The sequence below is a fragment of the Puma concolor genome, chromosome C1 (genome assembly GCF_028749965.1).
Source record: "Puma concolor isolate L17-30 chromosome C1, mPumCon1.1.hap2, whole genome shotgun sequence".
In the NCBI taxonomy this organism is placed as follows: Eukaryota; Metazoa; Chordata; class Mammalia; order Carnivora; family Felidae; genus Puma; species Puma concolor.
Genome location: NC_141674.1, coordinates 195,131,402 through 195,145,495, shown reverse-complemented (window position 1 = coordinate 195,145,495; position 14,094 = coordinate 195,131,402). Strand labels below are relative to the sequence as shown.

The 14,094-nt window shown below is 38.6% G+C and overlaps 2 protein-coding genes across 9 annotated transcripts in view; both read right to left on the bottom strand.

Moving 5' to 3' along the window:
- PTH2R (parathyroid hormone 2 receptor) overlaps window positions 1-3,097 on the bottom strand; it is a 136,526-nt gene extending 133,429 nt beyond the window's left edge. The window contains exon 1 of the mRNA XM_086719486.1: window positions 1,558-3,097. The gene's annotated coding sequence lies outside the window, so the exon portion shown is untranslated. The remainder of the gene's footprint in view (window positions 1-1,557) is intronic.
- Window positions 3,098-3,185: 88 nt separating this feature from the next.
- Window positions 3,186-14,094, bottom strand: part of PIKFYVE (phosphoinositide kinase, FYVE-type zinc finger containing) — an 88,538-nt gene continuing 77,629 nt past the window's right edge. For all 8 annotated transcript variants that reach the window (XM_086719480.1, XM_086719476.1, XM_086719477.1 and 5 more), the window contains 7 exons: window positions 12,234-12,293; window positions 11,396-11,570; window positions 10,330-10,435; window positions 9,425-9,553; window positions 8,074-8,335; window positions 7,595-7,669; window positions 3,186-6,463 (listed from right to left, as the gene is read on the bottom strand). In XM_086719480.1, the coding sequence (XP_086575606.1) occupies window positions 6,348-6,463; window positions 7,595-7,669; window positions 8,074-8,335; window positions 9,425-9,553; window positions 10,330-10,435; window positions 11,396-11,570; window positions 12,234-12,293 (923 nt within the window). In that variant the 3' untranslated portion in view covers window positions 3,186-6,347. The remainder of the gene's footprint in view (window positions 6,464-7,594; window positions 7,670-8,073; window positions 8,336-9,424; window positions 9,554-10,329; window positions 10,436-11,395; window positions 11,571-12,233; window positions 12,294-14,094) is intronic.

The window sequence follows — 14,094 nt, the reverse complement described above, 5'->3', positions numbered from 1 at the left end:
GAAAGCCTTGTACTCTGAAAGCTACAAAACACTGGGGAAAGAAATTAAAGGCAGCAAAAAAAGGGGAAAGACATCTTATGATCACAGGTTGGAAGATTTAATATAGTTAAGGTGTCCAGGGGAGCCTGGGGTGGCTCAGTTGGTGAAGCGTCCAATTCTTGATTTCAGCTCAGGTCATGATCTCACGGTTTGAGAGATCGAGCCCGGCATCAGGCTGTATGCTGACAGTGCAGAGCCTGCTTGGGATTATCTCTCTCTCTGTCTCTGTCTCTGCGCTGACAGCCTGGAGCCTGCTTGGGATTCTCTATATCTCTCTCTGCCCCTCCCCAACTCACACTCACTTGCACCCTCTCTCTCTCCCAAAATAAATAAATATTTTTAAAAAGAAAAAAAAAAAGATATCCATATTACTCAAAGCAGATTCAACATAATCCCTATCTACAGATTCAACATAATCCCTATCAAAATGACAATGGCATTTTTTTAATGTAAAAATAGAAAATTTCATCTTAAAACACATTTGGAATCTCAAAGGACCTCAAATAGCCAAAAGAATTTTGAAAAAGAAAAAAAAGTTGGAGATCTCACACTTCCTTACTTCAAAATATATTACAAAGCCACAGGAAGCAAACAGTGTAGTACTGGCCTAGGGACAGATACATAAATAAATGGGATACAATAAAGAGTTCAGAAATAAACCCTTGCTTATATAGCCAAGTGATCTTCGATAAGGGTGCCAAAATCACTTAATGGGGAAAAGACAGTCTCTTCAACAAACGGTGTTAAGAAACCGGATATCCACATGCAAAAGAGTGAAGTTGAACCCTTATTTTACACCATATAAAAAAGCTCAAAAGGGTTGATAAGACCTAAACATTAAGACCTAAAACTGTGAAGTTAGAAGAAAACAGGGGGAAAGCTTCAAGATACTGAATTTGGCAAAGATTTATTGGTTATGACACCAAAAGCACAAGCAAAAGGAGACAAACGGGACTACATCAAACTTAAAAACGTTTGCATATCAAAGGACACCATCAACAGATTGAAATGGCAGTCTATGGGGTGAGAGACAATACTAACAAATCCTATGTCTGGTAAGGGGTTAACATCCACAACATGTAAGAACTCCTACAACCCAACAACAAAAAATCAAGGAGTCTAATTAAAAATGGCAAAAGGACTTGAATAGACATTTCTCCAAAGATAATGTACAAATGATCCACAAGCATATGAAAACATGTTCAACATCACTCATCATGAGAAGAATGCAAATCAAAACCACAATGAGGGGCTCCTGGGTGGCTCAGTGGGTTAAGTGTCTGATTTCCTCAGGTCATGATCTCGTGGTTCGTGAGTTCCAGCCCTGCATCTGGCTCTGCCTTGATAGTGCAGAGCCTGCCTGGGATTCTCTCTCTCCCTCTCTGCCCCTCCCCAACTCACAAATGTGCACATATACGCACACACACACACACACACACACACACACACACACCCTCAAAAATAAATAATAAAATAAATTAAAAACAAAACAAAACAAAATAAAACTTAGAGGGGCACCTGGGTAGCTCAGCTGGTTAAGCATCCAAGTTCAGCTCAGGACATCATCTCGTGGTCCGTAAGTTCAAGCCCCACATCGGGCTCTGTGCTGACAGCTCAGAGCCTGAAGCTTGCTTTGGATTCTGTGTCTCCCTCTCTCTCTGCACCTCCCCTGCTCGTGCTCTGACTCTCAAAAATAAAGAAATTTAAAAACAAAAATTAAAAAAGAAAAAACTTAGAAAAAGCACATGAGATATTATGTCACACTCATTAGGATGGCTACCATCAAAATAAGTATCTAAGTGTTAAAAAAGGATGTGAAGAAATTGGTACCCTTGTGTACAGTGGGTGGGACCGTAAAACAGTAGGGCTGCTAGGGGAAACAGTGTGGAGGTTCCTCAAAACATTAAAAAAAAAAAATAGAACTGCCTTGTGATCCAGCAATCCCACTTCTCCATATTTATCTAAAAGAAGTTTTTAAAAGAATCTTGCACATACATTTGAATTTCCATGTTTGTGATAGCATTATTCACAGCAGCCAAGAGGCAGAAGCAATTTCAAAGGTGCACTGATGATGAAAAAAGAAATGTGGTGCCTACATACAATGGAATATCATTCAACCTGGAATAGCACTTAACAGAGGGAGGAAATGCTACAACATGAATGAATCTTGAGGATAGTACACTAAGCAACATAAGCCGGCCCCAGAGAGACAAATCCTGTCTGATTTCTCGTAAAGTACCCGAAGTGGTCAGATTAACGGGAACAGAAAGCAGGATGGTCACGAGAGACCAGGGTGAGCAGGAAGAGTTGTTAAATGGATACAGTTGCAGGCCTGCAAGATGAGTACGTGCTGGGGGTATAAAGTGCAACGTGAGTATAGTTAACACCACTAAAGTATAAACTTAAACGCGGTGAAGATGATACATTTGGGATTGTCTTAACCACAGTTTTTAAACGTGGGTTAACAATCTTAACTTTGTTAAGCACTGACCCAGGAATTGTACAAGAAATGAATTTCCAACACAAGACACTTCCTTCACGTTAGTGGGAACAGAGCACTGGCTGGCAGGTGCCTGCACGGTCTCTTTCCCCGCAGGGCAGAGGCGGGGCCGCAGGAGCCGACGTGGCGGCCGCCAGGTGGCGACGCTGTGCCCCGGGGGAGCCCAGGCGCGGTGAAGGGGAGCGCGCTTCCACAGCTGCGAGCTTGCAGCACAGCGGTTCCACCAGCACAGCGGTTCCACCGCAGGCAGGCGGGTCCTGTCTGAACACTTCTGCGAGCAGCCAACAGCTGAGAGCCTGCCAGAGAGGCGAATTCGGCCCTCCCTGGCTTTCCTGAGCGTCCCGCCAGGAAAACGGAAACACATGAAGACCAGGAGGAGGACAGAAGAGGCGAGGCCATTAGTGGTAGACGCAAACACACAGGTTTAAGACCCCCTTTCTGAGACTTAAGAAGGAAGGGCTATTTACTAGTGAAAGACTTAAATTCTCCAGGGGGAAAAATGATGGGGAAGAGAATGAACAGAAGGCAACGCTTTGAGGCTAGAGGCCAGGGGCGAGGGGCGAGGGGCGAGGGGCGAGGGGCGAGGTTTGGGCCCCAAACTCCATCTCCCCTTGTTAATTTCCTGAAGCCGATTCAAAACAAACTGAAGTTGATTCTCAGTTTATTGTAAGTGTTCTTTATTTATAGTATGTCTCCAAAAGGTCAAGGCAGTTTTATCTCTTAAATAACATGTCAATCATATAAAACAGCTAGAACCAAGGTAGAGAAATATATACAATATAATACAGTAAGTATTTTCAATATTGTTAATTGAATTTTTCATATTAAATTAAAAGAGGATATTGTGATTTACAATGTCATTTCTCTAGTTAAAATTAAACCTGTCAAAAGGCATAATGTACATTTTTTACAAAACCAGCACAGCAGCATTAATAAAACTGCTCATGATTGTAATCTTTATTTTTCTATAATACACTGCACCCGTGTTACAAAAACAAACAAACAAAAAGGCATTGCACTAGATGGTCTGAATACTGCATAAGTCAGTATGTTAACACTTGAGGAATAATGAATGGCCTGACCTGTTTCCCCACCAGGCTCATTCACAACAGTTTCACTCTGCTAGCTAAGCAAACTTTCTACAGGTAGGTTACTTTTCCTTGGCAGTTTTATACAGGCCCACTGCTAATGGGTAAAATGCCAAGGAGACACTGATGCCACCAAAACCAATACGACCCTATTTACAAAACCCAATAAAAGCCAAGGCTAGAAAAGCACTCACAACTGGATCAAGAAAAAAATTATAAGCAGCATATTTTGTAGGAAATTTTAAATGTCTAGAAATTTAAATTATTCAACAGACTACAAAAGGGCTTGCAATAGCTGGTTCCCCTTATTTTTCTCAGGCTTGGATAAGAAAAAAGGAAATCCTTTTTATTTTTCCATAAAGTTTTGATGGCATCAACAACCTTCACATTTATAAATAGTATTTTTATACAATGCAACACATTCACATAGTTTTCTTGTGCTACTATCAGTTATTCTTAGGATTCATATTTTATTCTAAGGAAGAAAGTACTCTGGTATCTTCCTCAGTTGTAACTTTCGAACATTGACATCGTCCAAGCCTCGAAAGGGAATTCAAGAGAGGCGAGCAGTCATTCAATGCTTACCACTGAAGAGCATGCTATTTGAAACACCTTATATATATATATATATGTATATATATATGGTAGTGGCCTCAACAAAAGCAGCAAGGGCTGAGGATATAGTTCTACCACTCATGACAAATTAATTTCCCTTGCATTAAGACAGTTTTAAAAGGACAGGTCACCCTTGCAAGGCAGCAAGTATTGCTTCAAGACTATATTATCCTGGAATTTTTTTAGCCACAGAATTATCTAAGAGGCAGCAGTGCTTTAAAAAATAATCTTTCAAGTCATGAGCAAGCCAAACAAAATCAACGTGACATATTATTATCAGGAGTTATTCCAGTGAAGGATCCAAGCTACGCATACACATAGTGTTGAGACTAAAACTGAGAAACGACCTGATTACAGCTGAGGGAAGATACCTTGTGGAGGTGTGCGTGACTGGGGGTGCAGGAAACGGACAAGATAAATACTCCCAAGTATCCTGACAGAAAAAAAGAACAGAGACAAAACGTGTTTACATTCAGAATGAGATGCACGATCCATTGTTCCTGGACTCACAAGAAGTTAACAATGTTCCAATGTTTCTCTTGCAGGAAGCAGTCCTTTTCTCCTCTAAAACCACCAGTGTTCTGTGTGTTTTCAAAAGGCACACCCAGGTTTTTGCCGGTTGTTTTTTTTTTTTTTTTTTTAAGCTTATCATCAGTTTTAAGTCCTTGGCCAACTTGTTTCTAGTTCAAAAGAAACCACGTTTCCAATAAGCACCAAACACCAAACTAATGTTTTCATTCTCTAAAGCACACTTTCCAAAATGTTCCTATTTCACATACTTATAAGTCTCTGTAACCGGAATGTACCCAGATTCCTTTTTCTTGTTTCGTGAAAGTTACAATAGAAATGTGCTCTTACAGGAAAGCCTGAAAAGAATAGAACTTTATATAAAACTTTATAAATCCCCCAAGTATCCTTGTTAGGGAAAGAAGCCACGAGGAAATATTTGGCGTTCTGTTATTTCCCCAAAGATAGTTAGTTTAGTACTCTATCTGATCATATTTTAAAACAAACAAAACTCTATTAAACAAGAAGTTCCTTACTACAAATATTTTATCTCTTAACATTTCTCAATAATCAGAACTGGCCTAGAAACTGGCACAGAAAGTTAAGAAACAGGGATGTCCACACTAGAAACCTCTTAGTTTTATAGATGCCACTTAAATTGCTATCTGTATTGAAAAAGACACTTTACCTTTACAAAAAACAAGCGAGTGCCTACCTCTCACCCAATTTCTTGGATAAGGTCTAATTCATTTTTTACATTAAAAAAATCCTTAGTAATTCTCCCTTTGGGAATTTAGTCACTATAGACTCATTTACTGTTTCCCTGAAAGTGGAGGAAAACCTACAAGATGAGCAGGTGCAGATAAGTGTAGTTGAACATATTAATTGCAAAAAAGTTACAAACAAGCTTAAAAAACAGCTCCAAAAGAAGGCTTCGAGTTAATAGCTATAGTCTCCTGTCATCCACAGAGAAGAGAGAACCTAAAAAACATCAAGCATACTGAAAACCAGAGCAAGATAAGAACATACAACAGGGTTCCCAATTTAAGTCAAATTCTTCAATAAAACAAGAACAGATTGTGTCAATCTGTTTTACTGGCCATTAATAGTATAATTTGGAATTTTTTAAAGATTTCATAAATTCTGATAATACATAACATTACATTGTCACATAAGAAACACAAAGTCACCAGCTCTACAAATGCTTTCTAAGTAAAGAATACGTCCAACATGATGCCAGGAAACTCACAATCTAGGAGACGTTATTTTCTTAACAGGATTGTTAACAAGTCTGACAACCCGTTTTTTATCCTATCTCATCTCTGACCACACGTTTGTCTTTAATCCTTTGAAATGGGTCTATATTCCCGCTTAAGTGGAAAAATGTTCATGCAACCTCCCGGCCTAAGGACAGCTAATTTGTAGGTATCAAAATCAAAGTGCAAATCCATGGAGTTTTAACACTTCAGGTACACGGAGCCCACACAACCACAGAACGGAAAGGCCTTGGCATACTGTGGAGAATGTGATGAAGAAATAAAACATGTAGCTTATTTTTTGGTCCTTTGTTCCAGGCACCTTTTCACTCATGGTCTATTTCAGCAGTTCAGACCTAAGCCTGTCCAGTGGTCTGGTACCATCAGGAAGTACTTGTCCATTGCTTCACAAAATCTAGTCCTGTACAACTCTGGAGAGACCACGGTGGGCATTTTACCTGAGATTATGAAAAGAGCAAAGGGAAAAAGCTGTTACATAGTTGATCAACAACTGATCTGAACAGCTATGTTCTTTCATGAAAACTGCCATAAAGACACACACACCACAGCAGTCTCAGAAAGGACAGAGGGGTGTTCACTGTGCCCCATGACATGGGACAGGTCCTTCCTGCTAGGGGGTTCCATTTTAAAAGACTGGCTCTTGCCTAGAGATGCGAAATGTCTGAAAGCACAAATGGAGCTGGCAGTGCTCAGAGAACTTTGAAGATTGAAGCGTTAATTAGAGACAACCTCTTATTCAGAATCTATGGCCTTTTTTGGGTAACTTCTCAACTTGAGAACCCTTGGCAACTTAACACAAATTTAAAGCCAATTATTCCCCCACCTACGCAATTCCCTTTATTATTTGATCATCTGGGAAATGATAAAATCAGAGATAACCACTTACTTTTTTAGAATTTAAAAAAGTACCCACTTTTTATTTCTGGGGGTTTTTTTTAATTTTTTTTTTTTTTTTTTTATTTTAGAGAAAGAGTGAGCATGAGCAGGGAGAGCAGCGGGAAGAGAAAGGGAGGGAGGGAGGCAGCGGGGGGGTGGGGAGAGAGGGAGAGAGAGAGGAAGAAAGAGGAAGAGAGAGAGCGAGAGACAGAGGGAGGGAGGGAGAGGGAGAGAACCTTAAGGAGGCTCCATTCATGCTCAGCACAGAGCCTGCCACAGGACTTGATCCTACAACCCTGGGATCATGACCTGAGCCGAAATCAAGAGTCAGATGCTTGGGGCATTTGGGTGGCTCAGTCAGTTGAGCATCTGACTTCGGCTCAGGTCAAGATCTCATGGTTCGGGAATTCGAGCCCCGCATCAGGCACTGTGCTGACAGCTCAGAGCCTAGAGCCTGGAGCCTGGAGCCGGCTTCCGATTCCGTGTTTCCCTCTCTCTCTGCCCCTCCCTGCTCGTGCTCTGTCTCTCAAAAATAAATAAACGTTAGAAAAGTTTTTTTTTTTAAAAAAAAGAGTCAGATGCTCAACCAACTGAGGCCACCCAGGTGCCCCAAAAAAGTATCCATTTTTTAAATGTTAACTGATAAGGAAGGCAGAAGAACAGTTTAAAGAATAAACAAAAATTCTGCTCACCTTGTCCCCCTAAAATTCCTGTTGATTTCACAACCATCTCAAGCTTTTTGTCCCATGTAAATGTTCGAATATAATCTGTTACAGGAGGCAATATTGGCAGTAAAGCTACGTTAGTAAGTGTGAGAAAATAACGACAGGAATTACTATTACTTCTACCATGTTTACTGAGTGCTAACAATACTGCCAGGTGCTGTCCCCAAGGTTTGTCTCCATATTAATTCATTCAATCCTCATTACAACTTCACAGCGCTTCATTTACAAGTAACTTTTTCAATACAGATTGTTTTTGGTAAAGATAATGAAAATGAAAATGAGGACACTGAATACAAGGTAACTAGAATTTAAAAGCTATTGATTGTGAATTTTCAAGTGTAAGTTGGTGAAAATATTTAACAAGCTATTACGAGATCAGGCTGAGTATAATCTTCAAATATACTCTGGCTTCAATCATGAACTAGAAGGTATGCTTGCCGACTTACCTATAATTCCGACTACCAGCTCATTGCTGGTATCATCTCGTCCAACCAGCAAAGAATAATCTATAATGAGGTGGCTAGAAAGGAAGTGGGAATCACTACGGATCGAGGCTCTCAGCACGGCTTTGGAATGAGAACGGATATACAGGGGGTTGTCTCGAACCATCTTTAAGAGATTTTCATCCAGCAGGACTACATCACAGCTCTCTTTCCCAGTATCAGTTTTTACATTTCTATTCCTAAGTGAACCCTTCAAATCAAAAACCTAGCAGAAAGGAAATTTTCTGTTATTTATGCATGAGTTGTGCAATGAATTAATGTAATTAAATTGGAAATGCAGAAAGACTCTTTATAGCCCATACCATTATATACACTGTTAAATTTAATTTTAAAACTTAATCATAACTTATAGAAGCCATTAAATGCATGCATTATAACTGTTCAATACATAAAATAAATGGTGATATGATTCATCATTGAAAATTAATACCTAGGTGGTCAACTACTCAAACATTTCAGAAATATACTAACACACTTAATCAACTTTAAGAAACATTAACAAATAACTCCAAAAGTATATCACTGAATCGTAAAGCAGTTAAAATACAGATGCAAACAGTCTTAGGAAACTTACAGCTTTGATACCAAAACCCTATGCAATACTTACGGCAATGTAGAAGCAACAGCAGGTCTCTAGAAATTTTGGGGTAGTAAAAGCCACACACTCAAAGGTCAGGGGACTTAGGTCCTAGATCAGTGCAACATGAAGTGTATTCTGCAGACTAATGCTAGTCAATTGTCGCTGGCTCATGACAACATAAGGAGCTAGTGCTAGAATGTGAAACAGTTGCATCATTAAGCACACTGTTCATTCAGCACAGCACCACACTCTCAATGAAGAAAGCAGTGCATTGAATTATATTCTAGTATAAGCTCCTTACCTCACCAGACTAGGGACAAACAGTTCAAGGACCAACACTCTCGAAAGGTACTTTTCTAGAATCTAAAACAACCTGAGTGCTGGTAGTATCTGTGTGACTGTCAAAAACTTAAATTTTTCTGGGTCTTAGTTTCTTCATCTTTAAAACAGAGATGATGGAAACAGATCTGCCTTCTAATTCTGTAATTCTGTGTTTCTAGGATATTGGAGAGGTTAAATTTTAGGACCCATCTACAATATTCCTCTTTATTCTTTCCTACAGGGTTCAACAATTCCAAAGTTAACAAACTTTGGCCTAGCAACAAAGGCTTAATACTATTAAATAAGATGTTATTCTCTAACTCCTTATAATCAGGAACCAGAAGTGCCAAAGTTTCCAGTAGCTAAGTGGCTTGCATAGTTCAATATCCTTACCTGTGCCATCTTTCTCCCATAGAAAAGATTTTCCATGACAAGGAGATCTAACTTCTTCTCAGTATTGTTCTGAGAATTCTTATAACCAATTCTGTAAACTCCAAGAATTTTGGCCAATGCAGTGGGCCTCTGATCAAGAAAAAAAAAAAAAAAAAGAAAGTCAACTCTTATCAAAAATGATTATTTGTAATTTAATACCCATATCTGGATTATCCATGTAATATCCAAACTAATGTTCTATTAATAGGACCAGAGGGCCTTGAAAGAAACTTAAACCCTTGAATCTCAGAAGCAAGTGAAAAGTAAAACAGCAATGCCAATAAAAACATTAATGATCCTTAATATTTGCCCAAAGGATAAGGCTTTACAATTTCTCAAAATCACAAATTTTACTATGACATATAATTTCCCCTAAAATATGCAATAAACCATAAGTGAAAAACAATCTATGTGACTCCCTTATACACTCACTGGGAAGATCATGGCTAAATGTCAAGTGGGCAAACCTGAACCACTGGTTGCCTCTCTTTCTACCTAAGGATCCATACACCTGTCTTAACAAACACTTCTAGTTTCTGTCTTAACAAAATTACAAATTCTAATGTGCAGGCATTATCATTCAATCTTAATGTTTCTACACACACACACACACACACACACACACACACACACACACACACACACACACTAAATGCAACCTGCTCAAGATCTCTTGGTTCCTGGCTGGCAAAGGTAGCAAAGAGGGTTTGAAATGACTACATTCTCTCACACTTTAATAACATAACAGAGATCCAGTCATGTCCTGTCCCTATTTTAGCATGGAAAAGACTGCCATTGGGATGAATTCTCAGGATATGAAAAAGCCCAGAAAACTCTAATTACGGACCAAGGTTTGGGATTTCTACCTTTTGTTGAACAGCATTTGTAATATAATTGAAGTAGTGTGGTGCAAAGTCAAGGAAAGACTGGACTTCCAGACGAGGCATCTGCTTCAAAATGAATCTATCATCTAAAAGGTAGAAGTGTCATATGTGTTTATTCAGTCACAGTATTTCCTGAGGTAATCTATAATAAATCATTCCAAAGATCCCAAATGATTTGTTTGCTTCATAGCTTTAAGGGATATTTTCTAATGTCAAGAGAAAATTTTAATCAGAATATAGTTCTCAATGGGGCGCCTGGGGTGGCTCAGTCGGTTAAGCATCTGACATGAGCTCAGGTCATGATCTCACAGTTCGTGAGTTCGGCTGTCAGCATAGAGCCACTACGGATCCTCTGTCTCTCTCTCTCAGTCTCTCAAAAATAAATAAACAAACAAACAAATAAATAAATAGAATATAGTTCTCAAGTAATTGAGGGCTCAACAGGTTCCTGAGGATTTATGTAGTCAAGAACCACACGTAAATTCATAACTAGATACTAAGTAAAACTACTTACTGAGTGCTAACTACTAAGTAAAATTTTATAAACTCCTTTGTTAACAGTGCAGTAAGTCACAGTTATGAAGCTTGTATCAAGCAACATTCCTCCTGCGGCATTTTCTCAAATAATTTTGCTCCCAGAGTATGGAGAACGGAACATAAAGTACAAACGGTCATCACCTTCTATAATACCTCTGCAGGTGAAGAACCTGGCCTTCCGATTTTCAAGTTAAGTATTTGTATTTTTATCTTTCTCTCACCAGCTCTGAGGTACCCCTTTTGACTCTTCTAGAAATTCTCTGTTACTATTTACATTTGGAGAAGTCAGGACCAGATCAGAGTTTAGCAAGGATCGGATCAATGTCTGTCTCTAAATACACACCACACATATGTACACTCTTAAAAATTATTACATCCTTTCAACCATAAAAAAAGAAACCCTTGCTTGACGACTGGCAGTATCATACAACCTCAATTTAAGTGAGTCCTAAATTATCTGAGGGCAAAAGATAGCTACTACTCAGTCAGTAGAAGATAAAAAGACTTCCCTTCCGTGGCATAGAAGGCAGCTCCTGATTTGCCCCCACGGGCCTGCCAGGGCGACGAGTGGGAAAGAGAACGAATGAAATCTTCTTCACTGCTCCCCAGAATCACCTCACGCATCTTATGAAACTCTCCCGCATAGTAGAGCCGACAGTAAAACTTGGCATTCGCGTCAGAAAATTCTATAAACAGAAGTGTTAAAGATAAAAGGGGGGTGAGGGGCTTTTATGAGCCAAAAATCTCTCTTCCTTCTTGCTCACTCCCACCACCAACAAATGCGACCATTTGGTTTTCTTCATGACAGCATTTCTCACGCCACATCTACATCCCTGTTCATCACAGTTCTGTTAAAGTAACCCTCAAGGAAAATTAAAATGCACCTTATGACCTTACAGAAAAATCAACCATGAAATAAGACCCATTTCTAACTTTATAGGTTACTGTATTTTCCTCATTGTGCATCTTAAATTTTACTACATATTCTGGATGATACGTTTTTGGCGCGCGCGCGCGCGCGCACACACACACACACACACACACACACACACACACACACAGTGCTAGACACCTGGTCACGGCTATAGCTCTAGACTACATAATAATTACTTAAACGTTAGAAATCAAATCATTATAAATTATAATTTAAACTAAGTTTCTGTATAAACTAAATAATGTTTATTTTATAAACTAAATCTAGATTAAATAAAGCTTATGTCAGGACACAGACTTAATATTTATTCTAAGAAACAGGATATTTATCTAGTATAAAACTAGAAGCCTTAAATAACAGTTTGCTCAATTACAGTCCCCATCCCTGCACCATCAGTATTTTATCTCTTACTTACGTAGCTCCACGTGAGGATTTATGAGTTGTTTCTTTTGTGTATCTCCTCCATCTACCTCATCTACAAGGTTTAATATCGTTAGTTAAGCCAAAGTTTTAAATGGGTTACCAGTTCATTTTGCTTCCCCCCCTCCCCGACATAATAATAAAAATTAACAAGTCAACCCCCTGTTATCCTGGTCAAATCACTCTCAAGAAAGTATTATATGTACAAGCTTGTGTAGACTATTACAAAAATATAGGTACCTTTGGAAACATCAATTTTCATATGAAAAATAGAGAAATTCAGGTTGAAGAATAATTTTCTTGTATTTGATGCCTCTGATAGTAATATACTAACTCCGCTCTTACATCAAGTTTCCATTACTTCTTTCTCAGTTTATGACTGTCTTCCCTGTGTGTGGAATAATGCTTCTCCAATAGCCTGAGATGCTTTTTTTTTTGATGGATAATCTTTTTTTAATTTTAATTCCAGTGTAGTTAATATATAGTGTTTTATTAGTTTCAGTTGTACAATATAGTGATTCAACAATTACACAGTGCTCATCATGATAAATACACTCTTTAATCCCCCTCTCCTATTTCACCCATCCTCACACCCACCTCCCTTCTGGTAACCATCAGTTTGTTCTCTATAGTTAAGAATGTTTGTCTTTTTTCTTTCTTTCTCTCTTCATTTGTTTTCTTAAATTCCACATGTGAGTGAAATCATATGGTACTTGACTTTCTCGGACTTATTTCACTTAGGATGATAGCCTCTACATTCATCCATGTTGTTGCAATATATACATATATAAATGGTATAGATGCTACTTCTTTATCCATTCATCTGTTGATGAACACTGAGCTACTTCCATAATTTGGCTATTGTAAATAATGCTGCAATAAACATAGGGGAGAATATATCTTTTAAAGTTAGTATTTTTGTATTTATTTTATTTTGTTTTGTTTTTTTAAAATTTACATCCAAATTAGTTAGCATACAGTGAAGCAATGATTTCAGGGGTAGATTCCTTAATGCCCCTTACCCATTTAGCCCGTCCCCCCTCCCACAACCCCTCCAGTAACCAACCCTCTGTTTGTTCTCCATATTTATGAGTCTCTTCTGTTTAGTCCCCCTCCCTGTTTTGATATTATTTTTGTTTCCCTTTCCTTATGTTCATGTGGTTTGTCTCTTAAAGTCCTCATATGAGTGGAGTCATACAATTTTTGTCTTTCTCGGACTAATTTCACTTAGCGTAATACCCTCCAGTTCCATCCATGTAGCTGCAAATGGCAAGATTTCATTTTTTTTTGATTGCCGAGTAATACTCCATTGTATATATATCCCACATCTTCTTTATCCATTCATCCATTGATGGGCATTTGGGCTCTTTCCATACTTTGGCTATTGTTGATAGTGCTGCTATAAACATGGGGGTGCATGTGTCCCTTCGAAACAGCACTCCTGTATCCCTTGGAAAAATGCCTAGTAGTGCAATTCCTGGGTCGTAGGGTAGTTCTATTTTTAGTTTTTTGAGGAACCTCCATACTGTTTTCCAGGGTGGCTGCACCGGCTTGCATTCCCAGATGCTTTCTTTGTTATACGCTAAGATATACATATAATACATAAAATATACTACTGTCTACCTCAGAGCAATTTTTTATATTTGATTTGTGTGTCTAGATCTACTCTAATTATTGCAAGTTTGGAACATACTTTAATAGTTAGAAGAAACAATCCTCTATGTCTCACATTTCAAAATTAGTTTTCTAAGCACCAATGTCTTCCAAGGATTACAGCCCAACAGAAGCCTACAGAATCCTAAACAGATAGCTTAAGTACTAATGAAAATATATTATGCTATCTTGTAGACTACTAA